The 22,351-nt window shown below is 34.2% G+C and overlaps 1 protein-coding gene across 2 annotated transcripts in view; it reads right to left on the bottom strand.

The window, feature by feature from the left end:
• Window positions 1–22,351, bottom strand: part of ASZ1 (ankyrin repeat, SAM and basic leucine zipper domain containing 1) — a 33,770-nt gene that overhangs the window by 2,887 nt on the left and 8,532 nt on the right. The window contains exons 5-12 of one of the 2 annotated variants that reach the window (XM_041002171.1): window positions 12,659–12,770; window positions 11,733–11,867; window positions 9,837–9,961; window positions 9,010–9,085; window positions 7,541–7,597; window positions 6,505–6,614; window positions 1,314–1,419; window positions 459–572 (exon numbers count right to left, since the gene is read on the bottom strand). In XM_041002171.1, coding sequence (XP_040858105.1) covers window positions 459–572; window positions 1,314–1,419; window positions 6,505–6,614; window positions 7,541–7,597; window positions 9,010–9,085; window positions 9,837–9,961; window positions 11,733–11,867; window positions 12,659–12,770 — 835 coding nt within the window. The remainder of the gene's footprint in view (window positions 1–458; window positions 573–1,313; window positions 1,420–6,504; window positions 6,615–7,540; window positions 7,598–9,009; window positions 9,086–9,836; window positions 9,962–11,732; window positions 11,868–12,658; window positions 12,771–22,351) is intronic. The other variant, XM_041002172.1, reaches the window with a different exon arrangement.

Raw genomic sequence — 22,351 nt, 5'->3', positions numbered from 1 at the left:
TATAATTTTCTAATGATTAGTCAAGTGATTGATTTTCATTGTTAACTGCTGCAAATAATTAAACAGGAGTAACATCATTCATTTAATTATTCTAGTATAGGGCACTTCTAGTATATACAATGTTAGAATAAACTGTTGAAAGAGAAATATTTTGCAATCCTTAGTACACCATGGCAAACTGTTTTCTGAAAGTGACTGGGCCACTAGTTCTGCAAGAAAATAGGAAGACTGATGTATTTTCCTTTGTTAATTGAAAGGACATAATCTTCTTTATACATGTGTTTCTTTACTAACCAACCAGCTTGGCTTCCTACATATATTTCTTTCTTTGGAAACTCTGCTTTCCCCTTTTTCCTAAGTGTTCCACTTATTGCTCTTATCAGAGCCCTCTTATTACCTAGTAACTTTTGTGTAATAATATGGCATAGATCCCTTCCACTTTAATACTAATTAAATACCTTCTGAATTAAATCTTTTAATTTGCAGACTTCTTCATTCAAATCTTCAACATTACGAACCAGCTCTTCACAAACTGAAGTAAAATTCCGTGGAGAAGCCCATTCTAACACTATCTGTTAACATTTTCAAAAGTTAAATTTTAAATAACGAAGATAACTTTTTGTAACTTTATACCCACAAGTATGATACAATATAAACATCAAATTATATAACTTAAAAACATCTCTGTGGTCAGGATAAATCCTGACACCAAAAATATAAATTATCTGTCTCATCCTGCTATATTAATTTCTTAAATATATGCACATATAATTTTCTATATAGAGACTAATGTTGGTAATATTAATTCTTTAAGGCTTTAAAAATGACACAACTCCCACATGAATCATATAAAACCATAGGGGAAAAAGTACATTAAAATTTTTCACTGTAAATGGAAACCCAAATCACATGAAGAACTATAAAATTGATTTGCTTTTGCAGATCACTCATACTCTATTTAAAATGTCATTCATTAAAAATTTTGTACTGATACAATCTTTAATAAAACTCAGCATACTGTTTTGTTTCAACTTTCACTTGAGTCTGTCAGTATTTTTAAAAAATTAAATCCTATTGCAGAACAAATGATAAGTTCAATGCATGGATAAGTTCAATTTTTGGTCTAATTTTTTGAGGGTCAAAACAGAAAACTTCAATTAATTAGCATATACACAAAATAACTTATTCATATCTGATGTGATTTTTTCCAAACAATGTTACTGTATCAGTAATGTCAATTGACTGATATGAACTTATCTGGATTGTTTTTCAGCATCCATACTTTCATTCACTTAGTAACTTTCTTAGAATACCTTGTGCGAATTTACAGGTAACTCAGTAATGATATTTTGTACAGCTGTTATTAAATGGCCACACTGTTTGTTTAATTTCAGAAGAAAATTGAGGAATTCATCACCACTAAAGAAAGGAAACAAACAAGGATTCAAAAATCATTAATTTGAGCAACTTACTTCACTGTACTGGACTAGTTATCAAACATCTAGTCATAAAATGAAGTTCTTACAAAAATATTAATGAAATAACCAGTACATATCAGGAATGGAAATAGCCATCAAATGTAATAATCTTCATCACCAACATCATTTTGAGCATCTTAAAGAGTCAAAGATGACATGCAGATACAACCGTAATATTATTCATAGGTAAAAATAAAGGAGGAAAATGCAGCTACACTGCATTCTGTATTTTCTTTTTAATTCTCCCCCAACAACTCTATTGACACTGGTTTACAGTTGGGATATCCAAAACCTCAGGGAAAAATATGTAATTAGAAATGCTTCATGGAAATGATACTTGAGTCTGAGGGCAAAGAGTGAGTCATGTAGGTAGAAAATGGACTCTAGATAGACACCTAGCAGGTATAAAATTATAAAGAGGTAACTAAGGTATAATTAGAGCAAATTATGAAAAAGTGGAAAAGGAATTGTGGAGGTAACCATTTATTAGAGAATGATTATATTTTTGAGAATGGAGAGTTACTGAAGAATTTTGGCCATGAAACTAAAAAATAAGATTTTAGAATGCAAACGTTTATTTGGAAAATGGTATAGATTAAAAGAACACAAAATGTGGGGATCTGGTAGAGGCACTTTCATTGTAGGAAGAATGCAGAATGGTGGCTGATGGAAGAAAATGCCACCAATCATGAAAATGAATCTGGGTGGATGGCAGAGTAGGAGACCGAGAAAACCCTCTGGTGTTTGGAATGAAAGGTCAACCTGAGTGGGGATTCAGCTCCCATATTTCCAGCTTTATGGACTTAGGTGAAGTTAATCTTGAGCCAAACGCTCTCTTTTTTCTACAATGGAGACAACAGGAGGGTAGATCAAGGATCTAGCACTGCGTCTAGCACAGAGCTGGCATTCAAACAGGCTAAATTATGACAGTAATCTCAGTGATGATGAGTTATGCAGATGGCAACGACCAGTGAGCAATAGAAAATGCAGGTCTTGCAGCAGCATTTATCCTGGGGGTCTACAGACTCAGGAGACTTGCTTCAATCCAGGGACTGAGTAAAGCTCAATGGTGGAAAAAAAAATCACATTTTTTCTAATTGCTATCTCAAAATCTTTCCTTCTACTGTAAATGTAGGCATAGGTTGCAGTAGTATTGGAAATTTATTCAGTCACAAATAGATATCAAAAAGGAAACCATAGATGTTAAAAACAGACATATTGTGAAGAAGACAGAGTAACCAGGCATGAAGCAAACAAAAGCCAAGAAAGAAAATGGAGCATGTTGGGGTCATTGTCAATGGCAATGGAGGATGTCAACTCAGGAAAAGGTTAATAAGCACATTAAGTAAGAAAGATCAGTCTCCTGATTTTTAGCAATGTGAATACTTAATGAGACTTCTAAGTGTGACTCCACTGTGATCACAGAAAACACTGTGTATGATTTCAAAATTTCAACAGCTAAATGTGATGAGGCTTAATGTAGTGACAGAGCCAATTTACAGCAGAAACTACAAAGAAACTTATATAACTAACAGTAATGTTAACCGAGGATATTAAAATTAATTCAAAGAGAAAAGACAAAATCTTAAAGGTTAATAATTAAAGAAATAAAGTAGGTAGATAATACTATAGTCTATATTCTAACAATGACCTAAAATATTGAGGGCTGACAAATGCACAAGAAGACATTTCTGGAGAGTCCTTTTAACAGTTTCTATGAAATGAAAAAGGGTTTGGGGCTGGCACCCTAGCATTTTAAAATTATATTAATTCTACAAACATTCTAAGGCAAGTGTGTGCATAAACATTTTTTTTTTAGCAGAGATGATTTAGAAAATCTGACATAGAAGAAAAATATCTTAAAATAAATCAGTAGCTAAATTTCTGAAGTCACATTACCAGGAGATTATAATCAATCAGTTCAACTTTTCCTGCTGTTAGTTTTCTTATGACTTAATGACTAATTTCTTCTTTAAAGAATGACTTTGAACAAATGGGAAGTAAAACCTTTTCCATAACAGCATGTAAACAAAGTCTCTGATTTAATAACAAGGTCAAATTCCTGGAATATATGCCTGCTAGTTTTTATTTTTTAAAAATTCAGCAGTTTTAATAAGTGAACCATTTAGGATTCTGTACATTCTTTACGTTTATTAAATACCACGAAGCAAACTCATAAGGCGACTCAAAACATTTCACAAATGTTATATTAAACTTTTTAACTTGCAAAGACAATCATGTAGAATTTAAAATATTCCTTCATGTAAATAATGATGAAAAATGTAAATATAATGAACAAAGGTATTTTAAAAAGTTTTGGTGATTTTTAGAGCTGTAGTGTTATTTTGAAGTAACGAAGCTCATTTTGAATACTGATATTTTTGCTATAAGGAGATATATTAAGAATGAGGAATGTCTAGAATGTAAACTTTGTAATATGGTTTCTAGGAAATCTATCATCTAAATTATTTTCTGGAAGATTTCTTTAGACAATGTGAAGATCTATTATTCAAATACTAACTTATTATAGTTATCAATGTTTTTAGTCAAGTTACACTTATGATATACTTTAATTTTTAAGTCCTATACTTTATAGGATAATAATTAATTGACTTATCTAGCACTTTATTTTAAAAATTGCACTTGGTTATATCCCAAGCAGTAGAGAAAATGGCTAACATATGTAAGTGCCACAGGCCGTGGCCACTCTGAAAACGTGGCATGGGCACTACGGTTTATAGTGCAGGGCTACAAGCAATATTAACACAGAACCCAAGTCTCCAGAGATACGTGTGTTTCTTTCACTTCAGATGTATAATGCTCATTTAGAATTTTTTTATTGAATCAAACTGGAACATGCTAATGTAAAAATAGTACCAGTAATATCATTGGAAAGAAAATACCATACTTTAAGATCAATTAAAAACGAAAAACTAGAAAACAATACTAAGCTGTTACTGAAAATAAGATGAACCTAAGGGAGCTGAAGGCTAGTTTAGAATCCACACACACACCCTGAGAGTCTAAGGAAAAAATACTCTGTACAGGAATATTACAATGATTATATTTTGAACCACATGAAATCAGAAGGAGAGAGTTACTTAAGCGTTAACAGAATGAATAGTATAAATGAGGGCCCAGAAGATTATGCAAACAAAAGAAATGTAACTAATTTAATTGGGTGTAATGAGAAGCAGAGTGTTAGGTGAAACATATTTGGTGTACAAATAATTAAAAGAGAAAGCAAGGCATTGTAAAAATTAATTTTACAGGTTAGTTATTAGGTGGCATTGATAAATGGAATATGTTCAAAACTGTCTGGCTAGTAGAAGAAAAATGATTGTCATGGTTCTTAAGGGTACCAAAATCTACTCTTTTATTATGAATTAGGTCTCTATGTAAAAGAGAGTTAATGATGTACTTGAAAAGGCAGAAGGAATCTCACAGGCTTTCTGTGCTAACATTTACATTCATGATGAGGTCCATGCTGTGGCACAGCAAGCTCAGCTGCACCCGGGACACTGGCATCCCATGTAAGAGCAAGGGTCTCAGTCTCTTGTATTGCTTCTGACCAGCACTCTTCCAAAGCGCCTGGGAAAACAGCTGGAGAGGCTTGATTTCTTGGGCCCTTGCCAAATGTGTGTGAAAGCCAGATGGCCTTCTGGGCTCCTGCCTGTGACCTGGACCAACCCTATCTGTTGCAGAAATTTAGAGAGTTAACCAGAGGATAAAGGAATTTCTCTCCCTCTCTATTACTCTACATTTCTAAATAAATAATTAAATAAACACATAACCAGATCTTAAGCAATTTTATAAACAAAAAGCTTCCTGTGTATTATATACAGTGAAACTATTACCTTATTTTGTATATTACACTGGACTACCAACTGGTATTTGAACAGTGCTCCTAATGGATGCTGGTATTACAGGTGTAGGCTTTTAAACTAGGAGCCACAATATTAGCTCCTTAGCTGTCCTTTACATTTTCCATAGTAAATTTAATCCTAAGTTTTGGGAAATCTCCTCCAGCCCACCCAAGTCTCCATCATTGTGATTCTCTGGTCTCCATCTATGTACACATCACATGTAGCTACTGAGATTTTGAAATCATACCAATGTTTTAGTTTGATCACAGTGGAATCACACTTAGAAACAGCAGGAGAGACAATAGGAATATACCCAAACACATGGCAGCCAAATAACATTTCTCAGTAATCCATGGGTCAAAGAGGAAGTCTCAAAGGAAATAAAAATATACACAGGAGAGAAAGAAATAGATAACACAATATAGCAATGACTGTGGAATGCAAGTAACACAGTGCTGAAAGGGAACTGTAAATGGCTAATTGCTTATATAAAAAAGAAAATTTTTAATAATTTGTACTTACACTTTCAGAATAAAGAAAAAAATGAATTCCAAACAAGCCAAAATAAATAAGTGTAACAGCGGATATCAATAAAATTGAAAACTAAAGCAACAGAGAAAAGTTAATGAAACAAAAAGCAAGTTCTTTGAAAATAAATCTAATAAAACTAACAGATAAACATAATACAGAAACCATGGGTATTGTAGGACATTACTTGTCTACAGATCTTGTTGTCATCAATAATTGCAGGTGCAATTATTTGTAGGTCTGTAAATTTGACCACTTAGAAGAAATGAATAAAGTTTTTGAAAACTGCAAATTACTAAAACAGCCCAGATGAAACAGATACATCAGTCTAATCACTGATAAAGAAACTGAGTTTGTCATTTCAAAGACCCAAAAAGAAATCACTAGATCGAAAAAGTTTCACTGGAGAATCCCATGAAAGATTAACACCAAGATAAATTTCCTTTGTGGTAAAAAAAAAAATAACTTCTGAAATGTATCCCATTTCAGAAAACAGTATATTTCAACATCTATTCCCCTAGGAAAATAATATCAAGTAAAATGACTTAAACATGATCACAGCCGAACTTACAAAAAAAAAAAAAAAAGTTGCTTCTAAACAATTGTAGAGTAAGCCAGTAAGTCATCTTTACCTGATTTCCAACTTTGCCACCTCAGGCAACTCTCCAAATTTTATCTCTTCTACTTCTAGTTCTTTTAGAGCAGCCAGAATTTTCTGCTGGTCTTTACTGTTAATCCCATTCTAGGCAGAAAGAATTTAAAGGTACAATTAGATGGCAGTATTCAAATAATTAATATTAAAATTTTGAATAGGTTTCTTGTTGATTATCTTAATTCTCAAGCACATACACTACACACTAGTACACTAGAATGATTATGTGGTTTGCATGTAATTGTGACTGACAAGATTAGTTATATGATTAAAATATTGAGATGGTGAGCAATTTTAATAACTACAATGACCCCAAAATTATACAATTTTAACAGCCAAAGATTAAAACAAAACCATTTTGCTTCAAAATATTATTTAAAATATTACCCATGATAAGTGAGAACTAATCTTTTGTCTGGATTCTTCTTTTGTGTTAAATTTTCTTAGATTTAGCTAAGTATTTTGAGTACTGATTATATTAAAGATTTCAAGCTCCTAATGAGCTCTTGTAGAAAGATCACTGCTTTTCATACTCCATGCATCAAGGTACTTCTCATTTTCCCCACAATTTTAAAAAAATTATTACTTAATAATACCAGATGGCCAAAAATAGTCTCAATAGCTTTGAGAACCTAGCAGAAAATATTTTATTTGGAAGGCACATGTTCATATCAAGATACATTCAAAAACCACTTATTCCTATGTAGCCTGTCTTACAAATCTATTTCACATCTGGAAATGAAGCATCAGTTTTAATTGAAATGTGTAATAGCAACTTGAAAGAAAAAAACAGACAAAAACAAACTACTACCAGTCTTTAAATGTCCTTCAAATAATTTCATGCTGAAATGAGGTCTTAGGTATGGTTATCTATAAGCATATTTAATCAAGAAGCTAGGAAGACATCAGAATTATAGCTCTATGATTTTAAAAATATAAAACAAGAATTCACTACTTGAAGAGCATTAGAGAACATTAAAAGAAAAACATAATAAACTTCTGAAACCAACACTAACCTGAGCAAACTCATCCTTCCTCATGGTCAAAAGGTGTCTTAAAGTTATATCCCTTTCCTGAAGAGAAAAGGTGGGAGCAGTCACTTTTCAATACAAAAAACCAGAGGGATCAGCAGATGTCAGCTTTCTATACGTTCTGCTCCTAAACCACTGTCAACTGTCTAGAGTGGACAGAAGGCTCTACTGGGTAGACAGTAACAAGTATCACAATGCCCGTGTGCACCTGCAAGGTAATAAGCACACTAATGTCCCAGAATAAAATAAAGATCATCGTTCACAGCTCCTAACATAGATAGGAAAGTTTTTAAAATGTAATTTGGCACAAATTATGTTTCATAAATGTTTGAAAATTTCTGACTAACTCAAGTTAAACCATATATAATGTGTATTTCTACTCAAGATTCTTCCAAATGGGTACAGGTTTTCAGAATATATGGTGAAACTCAACTCTGAAATATCTGAAGAGAAGGTGCATATACTCCTGTGGGTGATGAGTCGTAAAATGTGCTGCCACTTCAGAATCCCCATGTAGCTATGACAATTGTCATCAGTCAAATCAAAATGCATGCTTCAAGCCCCTAGACAGTGCTCGCCAGTTCAGTTAAACCTTCAAGATGAGCCCATACTGGCTATTAGCATCTTTATTTGAAATAGAGGGGCCTTCAAAAAGTTCATGGAAAATGCACATTATGGTAATGTGTACCATGGATTTCAATTTTTTTCCACCAAACTAACTTACTTTTTATTTCCATTTTTCCATAAAGTTTTGAAGTAGCCAAGTACTACGGTTAATCATTCCAAGAAAATCTGATACTAAATGTCTCTGGCTTAACACCATGCTTCTAATATTTCATACAAGAAAGATCAACAACAGAAAGAACAGCTAAGTGTGTGAGTGTATACATGGGCATTAGGCAGTGAGTAAAAGTTGTCTACTCCAACCGGATTTTAATTTATGACAGTAACTACAGGAAAATATTTTTGAAATGCTTACCACAAGTTTTTAAAAATTATTTATTTATTTTCATTGGAAAGGTAGATATACAAAGAGAAGCAGAGGCAGAACGATTCTTCATGTATTAGCCCACTCCCTAAGTGGCTGTGATGGCTGGAGCAGGGCCTATGTGAAGCCAGGAGCCAGGATCCTCCTACAGGTCTTCTACGTGGATAGAGCCTTGCAAGGCCCTGGGACATTTCCACTGCCTTCCTAGACCATAAGCAGGGAGCTGGATAGAAAGTGGAGCGACTGGGACATGAACTAGCACCCTGTGGGATCCCAGTGCTTGCAAGGTTAGGATTTTAGGCAAAAAGAGCCATCATGGCAGGCCCTAATAAAAATTTAAAATGGGATATGATACAAACTACTGAGAAAAGAGAACTGGTATTTATTCATAGATGAGTATGCTTCCAACTGGTATTTCATGTATGTTAACCAACAACTCAACAGAAACATATAAATGAAATCTTACCTTTAATATATCTGTCATGTGTTCAAGTCCGAGACCATGTAAAAATACTTCCAGATCTCCAAATGCTGTATATGAACTATACATATTTACAAGTATGTCAATTTCAGAACAGAATATAAGTGCATAAGTACATATTTATTTATATTTCAAAGAGAGTGCTAATAAACAAATGAATCCATGTAGAGCATATTTGCAAATTATTCAGCACAGCCATGTAATATCAAAAGAATAAGCAAAAGGTTTCTTGAGTGAAAATATGAGATAGTGATGGAAACATAGAATTTATCTTTTCAAAGATAAATTCCAAGGTATTCCTTGTTAATTATTTTTACATGAAAATTTCTTACACTGAAGATTTAGAGGATATCTATATGATTATATATTTCAACAAGTGAAATTAAATAATTTCAAATGGCTTGCACCAAAGAATTGATTGCATAATAGGGTTCAGAGAAAAGAAGCTGTATTTTTAATTTTACCCTATAAAATTAGGAATGTTACAAAGAAGTAGAAAGCACGAGATACTATAGTTTCTAAATCACTAATGTCTTACTGAAGTCTTTTAATAGTAAATTCTTATTACTGATATTGTACTCAAAGTTTACTTTTAAAATCAAAGTTGCCAGTACTAGCAATTATAAACAAATAAAACTTTTCTAAAATCTTGGAGAGCAGAGCACCTAAATCAAGACATTTTAAAGTGACATTTAAAAACATTTGCAAAAGTTTAAAATATCACATAATGTGAATGTCATCACATTTACTAAAATAAAAACATACACAATTAACTTATAGGCATTCTGTTGGACTAAAACATGCTATGTTACCTAAACATGTGATCTTTTTCTTTATCAGAATCCGTTGTCAGAAGCTTACAAATAGTTTCTTCTTTGGTTAGCTGTTGAAGCTTTCCTTCCATTGGATTTAAAGTCAAAGAAAGTAAGTTGAAGATCTGGAAAAGTTCACAGATCATTCAAATTTAATCATTACATATTACCACACTTCACCTTAATTTATGATTATTTTTATGTCTATAAAGGAAATTTTAGGAAGCTAGGGGACAGAGAGTAAATTTTTATAAACAAGTAAATGTTTCCTAAAGCCGAACAATATTCAAAAAACAAACAGCACTTATAATTCAAAATATTCAAATTAAAGGGAGATGGTAACCTGTATTATTAGTAAGAAATAAAATAAAAGTGAAGCTTTCATTTGAATAAATAACAGAATGATTAGGTACTAAGTTACATTTTATATTACTAAATGATGAAAAAAAACATAAGCAAGACTAAATGTATTTAAATCCCAAACACATACTTCATAACTATGTGAAGAACCTCCTTAATTTTAAAATATAACTCCTTGGGAAGCCAAGGTAATGTCATACAATCAGGCAAAATGGCAGATCAAATCTCATTATAATGATCTATGATGTAAAATAACATTTGAGCTTCATAAACTTTAAGTTTATGTGTTAGGCACCCTAAATTAAACAAATCACTAAGCTAATTCTAAGTTTTCAAATGACCAAATCTTAAAAGAAAATGTGAAAATTTCCTCAGTTTTAAAACTGTAGTATTAGCATTTGCTTTAGGACAATTTTAGAAATGTAGATTTTTTTTTAGAAATCGTAGGCACATTTTCACATTGCATAAAATATACTATCAGAAGGATTTTACATGCAGTAACAGTGGCATGGACTGGTGATTAAATGAAGGAGTTTTTTGAATTTTACATACTTTAAAATTCAGAAACTCAATATAAAACTATCAAACTAGATAATTTAGTTTTACAATTACTCCTCTTTTAATACTTGGTATAAATTACAGACATCTGGCTAAAGATTAAAATACAAACTGTAAGTTTCTACAAATCAAGTTATTTAACACATAGCAAACAGTTATTATTGAACTTAACATCTGAATGACAAAAGATCATACAAACAATCATTTTCACTTTATCATAAATATCATATAAGGAAGTACATTATAAAGGATTTAATAATAAAATTATCTAGTACCTATTAAAATTATAGAACAGTAAATTACATAATCCAATTCTGGCAGCTTACTGGTTTTCTCAATATATATACTAAATACTTTTAAAAAAGATGAATCAGCAACCCAGCACGATAGCCTAGTGGCTAAGGTCTTCGCTTTACAGGCACTGGATCCTGTAGGGGCCCAGGGTTCTAATTCTTACAGCTCTGTTTCCAAACCAGCTCCCTGCTTCTGGTCTGGGAAAGCAGTCGAGAATGGCTCTGAGTCTCGGGACCCTGCACCCCTGTGGGAGAGCTGGAGGAGGACCTGGGCTCCTGGCTTCAGATCAGCACAGCTCTGGCCATTGTGGCCACTTGGGAGTGAATTAGCAGATGGAACATCTTCCTCTCTGTCCTCCTCTCTGTATATCTGCCTTTCCAATAGTAAAAAATAAATCTTAAAAAAAAAAATCAGAACTAGCCTGAAATTTTCAAATAGTAATTACACAAGAGCCAGAATCAGATTTTATTGTCAATTTGATTATCATTTATAAATGTCTCTTGTTTAGTAGAAAGCTAGTATGACAATAAAAATTTTTACTTAGCTGGAGGAAAAATATATATATCTAAACATTTAGCAGTAGCAAATATACTATGATTACATTGTGAATCCTAACAAAATCATAGTTATACAAGTGATAACGTGGCTTCTACAGCAAAATTAGCTTAATATATAGAATGATACCTCAAGATGTTTATTTCGTTTTGCAATCTCACTCGGTGTCTTTCCATCTCTGGTTTGCAGCATTTTATTAGCTCCAAGTTCAAGCAACTTCAAAACAACATTTTTATGTCCCTGACGTGCTGCCCACGTTAAAGCCTTTAAGTGGGAAAGGAAAAGTGTTGAAAGAGGAGACTGAGTGCATACGAGACAGGAGATTTCCCACTGTATTTATAGCATAATAGAAATAATATGGCTAACGAATGGGATGCTACAATCCCTTAGTTTCATGATATAAGGTAAACATATTTCCAGAGCTATAGTTGCAAGGCAGGCTGCAATGCTCAGTGACTTGGTAAGAGCAGGCAGTTGTTTTACATCGTGAAATTATGAAGGAAATAAAATGATTTGCTTATCATCGAAGTGTTTTCTACACAAAAGAATTCTTAGTTTGTCACAGCCCACACTCTTGTTGGAGTTTTACAACTTCTTTTTCAGGAAAGAGGAATGAGTCAGGCAATCTTCACTCATTTCAGCTATTTGCTTTCAGCTTTTTGTCCACCAAAGAGTGATTTTATCCCAGGCCTTCGGTAATTATTTTATTTTTCTAAATACATAAACCAATTAGGTCATTTACTATCAAGCCTTACGTTCTATACTAACTATATTTGCTGCATTTTCCGTGCTTGGTATTGCAGTAGTTCTATACCAGTATTATATCAGTATTGCCCCAAAACATAGTGTGTTTTGCGGTCTTGTCACTAAATCATTTATTAATTCTTCATTGACTGGAACATCATTATGTAGTACATGTCTGTATTTTCTTCCTTTTTAAGAATGGAAGCACCCTTCAGTAATTATTACTTCCTAAATATCTTTGCAGATGATGGTTAATAACAAAAATTTAGCAATTTTACAAGCAGAAGGAGCATTGTGAAAGTATTTCTCACAGTGTAACCATTCTCATCCTGGATGTTCACTTCTGCCCCATGAGCAACCAGCAGAGCGACAACCTGAGGGTGGCCGTCCCGGGCCGCGTACATGATCGGGGTCATGAGTCTCCTGAGGAGAAGCAGGAAAATACTTTTGTTAATGTTGCCACTGACAACCACTCAATTCCTTGAATTTAATCATACACAGGAAAATAAACTGCTAATTAGTTAAAAATCCTCTCCTAAAAAAACATGTAATAAGATAACTTTAAAGTACTGAATGCTTGCACAGCACCCTCTAGCGAAGAAACTTGCTTTTTTTTTTAAAATCACTAAACAGGCTGAATTTAGCATTACAGTCTGTTTTACGGGATGGCTGAGACTTGGGCCCTTCTCTTCCCAAATTGATCTACCATTCTGATTTACATACACAGAACTTTAGAAAAGAAGAATAATAAAATAATGGCAGAATTCTAGATTTTGATCTCACTAAGGAAGTTCATGTTGCCTACTCATATAAGTGTTAATAATATAAGCTATATCCTGAATATTATCACTTTACGCAATGTCATTAGCATAAAACAATTCACAAATTTATCTGTTTCCTCCATTTTCTAACATATTACAATTTGAATGTTTTATTTGAAATTATATGTTAAGATAGTTGTAGAACATTTTCTATTCTACTCTGAATATCTCCTACATTAGATAATCTTTACAAAGTGAGGATCAAATTTCCTGGATAATATAAGCGAACATAAAAAAAACAATAAATTCAAAATCTTTACTTTATCTGTATCATATTTCTTTGTGTGTCTTCTCTGCCTCTTTACGCATCTCCTTTCAATTTTCCCTACAGCATGAAGCCACAATCAACCATACCACCCAGGCCTCAGTGTTGGCATCACTCATGGCTCTTTTCAACACTCCTTATATCAGGTACCACTACTTTCATAATATATTCTTATATCCAAATCTAATGTAGAATGTCCACATTCTAAATTCCACCTGTCATGGTGAAGCATCAGTTTGTGTCTTGGCTCCTGCTTCCAATCCAGCTTCCTGCTGTTGTACCTGGGAAGGTAGTGAACGATAGCCCAGTTGTTTGGCCTTCTATCACTCAAGTGGGAAACCTGGATGGTGACTCAGGCTCCCGGCTTTGGCCTGGTCTAGCCTTGGATGTGGCGAATATTTGCAAAGTAAATCAGCAGATCAAATATCTACTTCTGTTTCTCCCCTCTTTCACTCTCACCAATTTTACATCTCTCTCTATATGTATGCTCTGTCCATATTTATATATAACATAAGTGTTAGAAAAAGTATGAGACCATTATTAACAAATTCATACCAACAAATTTTGACAGTTGAGATGAAATAAACATTTTTTCAAAAGGCACAAATTAATCAGTAATGCAAATTGCTATTTTAACATATCACAAGAAACAAGCCTACACAGCTGAGCTGATGAATTCTATCAGTTAATTGACGACTTAATACCAATTCTATACAAACTCTCTCAGAAAACTGAAAAGAGGACAATGTTTTCCAACTCACTCTTTAAGATAAAAAATTGCTTCAATATAGCACAGATATTGCAAGGAAATAAAGATATCCCAGTAATTTTCACTGCATATACATGCAACAGTTCTGAACAAATTTTGACAAAGAATACACAAACACACAAGGATTATACATTATTCACAGTTATCCTAGGAATGCAAGACTGGTTTATTTGATATTTGAAAACTCAATCACTGTAACATATTAACAAATGAAAAAGAAACAACTCAATAAGTTCAAATGCTGAACAAATTTCTTATAAAATCTAACAAACACTTCTAATTAAAAACTCCCAGCAATATAAAAATAGCGACTTTCTTAACTTCATCTGACATCATACATAATGATTAAAAAGGGAATGCTTTCCATGTAAGATCAAAAATGGAAGGGGAGGGGAGGGAAGGAAGGTGTCCTAATAGAAAATACAAAATTAAGGGCAGAATGATCTAGCTACATAGAACAGTTAGGATTATAACAAATATACTCAAACTAGTAAATAAATTTACCAGTATTGTAATATAAAAGATCAATAGTAAAAAACTGTATTTCTACATATTATTAATAACATGAAATGGAAATTTTAAGACTATCATTTATAATAGCAGTAAAATATGAAAACAGAGACCTCTACTGCTATTGATTGGAAATACACCTAGCAGCTCCACACACACAAAAAACACATGGATAGGTTTGCATATATATTACAGGCATTATCTCACTGACAACTGGGACCCCAAATCTCCAGCCTAACTACAGGCATTCAGAACTTGATTACAGGAGAGAATGAAGACTGTGGTTAAAAGCATGGACCCTGGAATCAAAACACATGATTTAAAATTTTAGCAACTGCAAGGCTTTGGTCCCTACAGTTTTATTGGATGCAATTCCACTAAGATCTGGAACCACGAAAAAGATGTCCACTCTCATCATTATTATTCAATGCAGTTCTGAAATTTTTAGCCAGAGCCATTAGGTAAGAAAAAGAAATAAAATGATACAAATGAAAAATAAGGAAATAAAATTATCCCTGCTTGCAGATAGCATGAGCCTTTATGTAGGACAGCCAGGAGACACTACTGATAGACCACAGAGACTTTTAAGAAAATCCAATCATGTTGCAAAATATTAAATAAACACAAATTAATATTCATATACACCATCAATGAACACTATCATTGGAAAAAACTCATAAGATCAACTATATTCATAAACAGCCAACTAACCAGGGTGAACCACTAGCTAATTAGGGCTTTAATTTTCACTTCTGTGATGGTTAGTAATGTTTTTTCATATATTTGTTGGCCATTTGTATCTGAGAAATTTTTTTTCAGGTCCTTTGTTCATTTCTCAACCAGAACAGTTTTTGTGTTGGGTTTTCTCATGTCCCTATATATTCTGGATACTAATCTATCAGATAAATAGTTTGTAAATATTTCCTGTCATTTTATCTGCTGTCTCCCCATGGCTGATTGCTTTTTTGCTGTGCAGACACCTCTTAATTTGGCATAATAATCCCATCTTTCCAATTTGTTTTTCCCCTCATTTTCCAAGTTTTTACTATTAAAAAATAGATTTTATAGATAAAATTCTGATAATCATATTCCCCCTCTTCTTCCTTTAATTTTTCCATTAATTTCCTTTTTACATTATAATCATAGGACTTAATGTAACACTAACCATAATGTTCCACAGGAATATAGACAAGGTTATAAACAACAACCAAATCGTAAGATGTTTTAGTTATACATATTTTTTCCTGTGTTCTATATTAACTACCACATGTCAGAGAAAACATATTTTCTTCTTGAGACCAGCTTATTCCACTAACCATAATGGTATCTAGTAACATTAAGCTTGTTCCAAAAGAAAGGATTTCATTCTTTTAATATGCTAATGTTCAATCACATATGTATATACTGTATTTTCTTTATCCTAAATCATCAGTTAGTGGACATCTGGTTTGATGACTTTCATTAGCTATTATGAATTGAGCTATTATAAACATGGGGGGTGCAAATAACTCTTTCATATACTGCTTATTGTTTTTGGTTTTGCCTATGCCAGTGCTGTAAAGTGTTTCCCATAAGCTTTCTTTTTAAAAACTTACCCGAAGTTATCAGCTTCCCAAAACAACACATACTACCTGTCATTACTTATGTTGCTAAACAGCATCACATCCTTATATTACCTGATCCAGAAACCTGAATCTATTCATGACTCCAGGCTATGCCTTCACGTCTAATAAATCAGCATTCTATTAATTTTATCATCACCTACTCCCTGATTTCACGTAGTCAGGTCTTAATCACTGCCTACATAGATGACCGTGACACCACCTGCAACAGATCCCTGCATTTCCCATCTCTCTCACATCAATTCACTGCCTAAAATCGTCAAGGCTGTAACTGTTGCCAGTCACTCTACTGCTCCTGCCACTCTACTTCATTTTAATTATCAAACTTAACAGAATTTATGTCATTAACCCCAATATTTCTCTCCTCTGGATAGTCTTTTTATTCTAAAGATAGCTACATAATTTTGCACAAATTTTAACAGGAACCTTTTATCAAGACAATTTTAAATAAAAGCGTAGTCTTTATAAAATCATAATATGTTCACTGTCCTTAGAGTTTTCAATAGTTTTCCAGATTTAATTTATACTTTTAGTGCTCAGCACAGGGGTTACTAACTAGTAACTACCCAATGAAGACCCAGTTCCTACTCTACGGTTTGGTGGCTCCGTGTTTATAGTGCATGTGCATGAAGCGGGCCCTCTCAGGCTTACTTGCCTGCATGTCCATCCACATCGACAGTGAATAATGATTCTACCTTCTTCACTTGGCCAAATGACTGCAATGACCGGAGCTGAGACAATCCAAAGCCAGGATCCAGGAACTCTTTTGGGTCTCCCACGCGGGTGCAGGGTCCCAAAGCTTTGGGCCGTCCCTGACTGCTTTCCCGGGCAACAGGCAGAGAGCTGGATGGGAAGCGGAGCTGCCGGGATTAGAACTGGCACCCATATGGGATCCCGGCGTGTTCAAGGAGAGGATTTTAGCCACTAGGCCACCGTGCCGGATCCCTTCTCCACCACTTTTAATCTTTCTATGCTGTTAAGTGCCCTGCAGTCTGAGGAGCTCTTTCAATACACTAATTCTTAAGGCAGGGACTGGGCCTTGCATATTCTACCTCTTTATTCTTAGCACATGTTAAGTATTAAATAGTTGAATTCACTAATGATAAGTGGGATTTTTTCCTCATCTACCAGACTTGATCCTATCCTAATTTATGATAGTGAAGAGTGGGTTAAAATTATATATATATGTATATATATATATTATGTAGCTGTAATTACTGACCCTTTTATTTTCAATTTCTGACTATTCATTTCAACAAAATTTCCACTAGAGGGCACACGAAGAAAAGAAGAAACAATTCTCCATCTGTGATGGGAAAGAAAATCAAAACAATCCACAGATTTCCACACTGATTTATTTATAACTTCTCTGCACCAGGGTAAAACAGTTTGTTTTCATGTCATAGTGTTGTATAAACTCAGCATTATCTATTCTGCTTTACATCTCAAAACAATCAGTGTATAGCTGGGAAATTAATGAAGTAAAAATAAGGCGAGTCAGACAATGGTGAAACTCCAGGTATTGGATAATCAGCTCTAGCAACCAGAGCCATTTAATTTGATCAACCCTTCCAACAGGAAAAGTCAATAAAAGATGACAGAAATGGGAAACATTTGAAGGCACATGAAAAACCAAAACTACCAGATATGAAAGGCAAAAATTTTAGAAGGGAAGAAACACTTGTTGAATTGAGGCCAAAGTTCTCTTCTGCTTTCTCCCTTGAGGCTTATGCCAACTTTTGGGTAGCACTACTAGAAAGGTATAACTACTTTAAACTTTCCCTTAGTGGTAACAAAACAAAAGGTTCACAATGAAAACATCCAGGATCATGTTTTTGTATATTTAGACATTGTGTATTGGGAGGGACTACATGTGAGCTACTCACAGCAAGTCCAGCATCCCCCAAAAGATGAAAAAAAAAATCAAAAGTGGCATTCATGACCCTCAAACAGAATGTCTCAGGCAAACACTGCAACTCTGAGTTCATTGAAGGGACATGTGGGAAAAAGACTAATTCTGAAACCCAGCCTTCAAGCCCACCAACCCCTGATTAGATCAAGTGATATTTCCTTGTTTTACAGTAAGAAAAGTAATTTCTGGAATCAAGTAGACCTGTACAAAGATTTACATGTAACATCCAAGATTCATTCAACAGTCACCAGGCATTCTAATAGAACCAAGTGACACAAAACAAAAATAGATAATAAAACTTTATAGATGATATAAAATTATATTAATGTCATTATTTCAAAAAATGGATTGTTTCTTGACCTTCTGCCTAAGAAAAAGTGTAGTATTTTTTTTGAGAGATTTATTTTATTTTTATTGGAAAGATGGATATACAGAGAGGAGAGAGAGACAGAGAGGAAGATCTTCCATCCGACGATTCACTCCCCAAGTGAGCGCAATGGACGATACTATGCCAATCCGAAGCCAGGAGCCTCTTCCGGGTCTCCCACACGGGTGCAGGGTCCCAAAGCTTTGGGCTGTCCTTGACTGCTTTCCCGGGCCACAGGCAGGGAGCTGGATGGGAAGTGGGGCTGCCGGGATTAGAACCGGCGCCCATATGGGATCCCAGGCGTGCAAAGCGAGGACCTTAACCACTGCGCCACCATGCCGGGCCCAAAAGTGTAGTATTTCAAAAAAGGAAATGATAAAGGAAAAATTTAATTGCAGACCTGCACTTTAGGGGAAAAGAGGTAATTAGAAACTAAAAAATTGAACAACAGGAGCAGTGAAATTAGGAAGCTGACAGATTGGACATGGAAGACTGCTGACTGGGAAGACAGGCAAAGTGAACATACCCCATGTAAAACCCAGGGAAGGCATGAACAAGTTCAAGAAAACATGGAATATGAGTGCAGTGGTTTAAATTCCAACTTGAGAGAATAAGGCAAAAATAACAGCTTATCACCTGAACAATTTCTCAAACAAAATACAGTGAACAATAGATTTTAAGTGGTATAATTAAACAAAAATATAGACTGCTTGGTCTGCATTGTTCAAACCCATTTCTGTTACAGAGAATTTATCTTTTATGCTAAGAGAAAGAGCGTGGAAGAAGGGAGGCTGGTAACATGAAAGTACCAGTACCATGGGTCTGGGTAGGGTTCCTCCTATGCAGTCTGTTTCAATAATGATGGAAGCTGAAAAAGAAAAGAATTCAAGGAGGTGGTGAGGTGGTGGCAGAGTGCATGAAGTACCAGGAGACAGAACAGGAATCACTGTTTCTTTTTTTGTTTTTTAAGATTTATTTATTTTATTTGAAAGGCAGGCTTATATATAGAGAGACTGAGAGATCTTTCATCATCTGCTGGTTCACTCCCCAAATGACCACAGGGTTGGTGCTAGAAGCTTCTGCAGGTCTTCCATGTGGACCCAGGGCCCAAGGAATTGGCCATCCCTGCTGCTTTCCCAGACCAAGCCCTTGCAGCCATCCAGGAAGGAAACTAGTGGGTCTCTCTCACTCCTCTGTAACTCTGCCTTTCAGTGTTTTTTGAATGAAATACAGAAACAATTACATGTAAATATTAGATAGGAAGTAACCACTATCAGTTTTGTATATGGCGTGATTATAACCTTGGAAATCTATGTTAACTAAAAATTACTAAAAATACTGAGTTTAGATGCAAGACAGACTCTAAAAGACTAAAAAAATTGCAAATGGAGTAATATTCCAATAGAAATAAAATGACTGCCAATCAATTTGGATTTTAAAAAGAGAACTACACATTGCTTCCTTAAAAACACATAAAGGCTAACGCAAAAGGATAGAAAGCAATGCATTACACAAACACTAGTAAAGAAAGATTATATAGCTACATTAGTATTTGACAAATATGGCACAATGATAGGCACTGCTAAATATACAAGAGGCATGACCCATAAAAGTAAAAAAGTCAATGCATCAGGAATATGATGGGATTCCATGTGAGCAAAGAGTGACCAAAATACAAGCAGAACAGGTCAGGAGATGCAAACAAAACTTAGAAACATGGCTAATTAATACACACAGTTTCACTACTTTTGACTCAAATGTGTATGGTTTCTTTCCCCATTGCTAACAAACTATTTAGCAGTTGAAACCTTATATTCAGTTCAACTATGATAATACTTACACGGAGTTAGTGCCATATCCCACAAAGTTTTGAAGTTCAGTCTCACACAACTCCCTCACTTTAGGTGTCAACCACAAATTTTGGGCCTTATACTTCTGACCAACTAGCTAGAAATCTGAGTCCTATGACCATCTGCTTTAACTTTGATACACTGGCTCACAATGTTAGGAAAAAAAGTGTATTTATTATTACTAATTCATTATAAAGAATAGAGTGCAAGAATGGCCAAATGGGAGAGAAGAACAGGATAAGACACGGGCCAGTAGGTTTGGTGTGTCCATGAGCCCTGTAGTTGGGCCATACTTCCAATACCTCCAGGAATTCAGCAACCCAGAAGCTCTCCAAACTGCAGGTTTTTGTATGTTGCTGTTGTTTGTTTTTTTATGGTGGCTTCATTACATAGACACCATGAATTAAACCACTGGACACTAGTGAGTGATTCAACCTCAGTCCTCTCTGAACATGCTGCTTGGGTAACGGCTGGGTAATGCTGAAGGTTCCAATTTCTCTAAGATTGCCTTAGTCCTTGGGCTCTCAGCCCCCATTCTGCAGGTTTGTCAGGGTTCCTGGCCACCAACTATGTGACTACCATCTAAGAAATCACTCTTTTAAGAGTCCAGGGGACCCCAAAGATTTTCAGAATTTGGGGGGTTAATATCAATTTTTTTTAAGATGCTACTATCACCTCTAATATTCAGGAAATTACAATGATTTAAGGAGGTCTGTGCCAGGAACTAGATGAAGATGAATGACAATCTTATAGCTCATTGTACCCAAGAATCTCACATCACTTTCTTTTCTAGTGTAAAAGCTGATTAGATGCTGAGCAAAGTCTCAACAAATTTCAGATTTAAAGTTATTAAAAATATGATCTCTTACTCCTTGAATTAAGCCAGAAGTCAGTAACACACACACACACACACACACACACACACGAACTGATTTTTTCAAATGAATATTTTTCAGCAATAAAAAGAAATGAACTATATACATGAAATATGGATTATTAAAAAACATGCTACGCAAGAGAATTTACACATTAAAGGCTGCATGCTGAATGATATGCTAAACTGAACACTAATTCAGGGTAGGACAACACCTAAGTGCCTGCAGCTTGGCTTTCAGAGCTGACCGAAGGGAGGGTCTTTCTAGGGAAAGGAAAATGCTGTATAGATTGAAAAGGTTTTTTATTACAGGGGTAAACACAATTGCTATAATTCAGTTGCAGACTTATGTGCTTTTTAACTTTGTAAATTAGATCTCAATATCAAAGTAAAATCTGAAAAACCATGCCAAATGATATATAATGCTGAAACACAATCATATATGTATAATTTAACACAAGTGGCAAGACTGAATTTCCGCTAGGAAAGAAATAAGAACATAACTGAGAGGATACAACAGGGTCTTTAAACATACAGTGTTTCACTGAAAAGTACATTTACCTAGAAAAGTCAAGCAAATACTGCTTCTCAAAGACTGTATCAAATAGAGCCTTGCACTCAGCTTTAATAAGAACTAGTAGAACAATAATTATTTTGTTTAAAATATTCGTAACTCTAATAGTTGAAAGTGAAACATATTACCAAAGAATTTAGATATAAATAGTATCTCAAAAATGGTATCTCACTCTTTTCATTTGTTAAACTTGAGATTTTAATTAAAAATTTCCTTGTTTAATTTTAATTAAATATTTTAGAGAGGGGAAATATAGGGAATAAAGGATAATCAATTCAACTATGTTTTTTCATTCAAACATCAATATTTATTATTAAAAAATTCCAAGATTTCATGACATTGTCATCTTTGAAAACCACTTCACTTATTTACAATTAACTGAAAGTCAGAATGAATACCCGAGAGAGATGGAGTGGGGAAGAGAAAGCCAGGGAAGAGAG

The sequence above is a fragment of the Ochotona curzoniae genome, unplaced genomic scaffold (assembly GCF_017591425.1).
Source record: "Ochotona curzoniae isolate NIBS_2020 unplaced genomic scaffold, NIBS_Ocur_1.0 scaffold_2476, whole genome shotgun sequence".
NCBI classification, from domain to species: domain Eukaryota; kingdom Metazoa; phylum Chordata; class Mammalia; order Lagomorpha; family Ochotonidae; genus Ochotona; species Ochotona curzoniae.
Note: the sequence above shows the minus strand (reverse complement) of the source record. Positions and strands in the feature narration are given on the sequence as shown.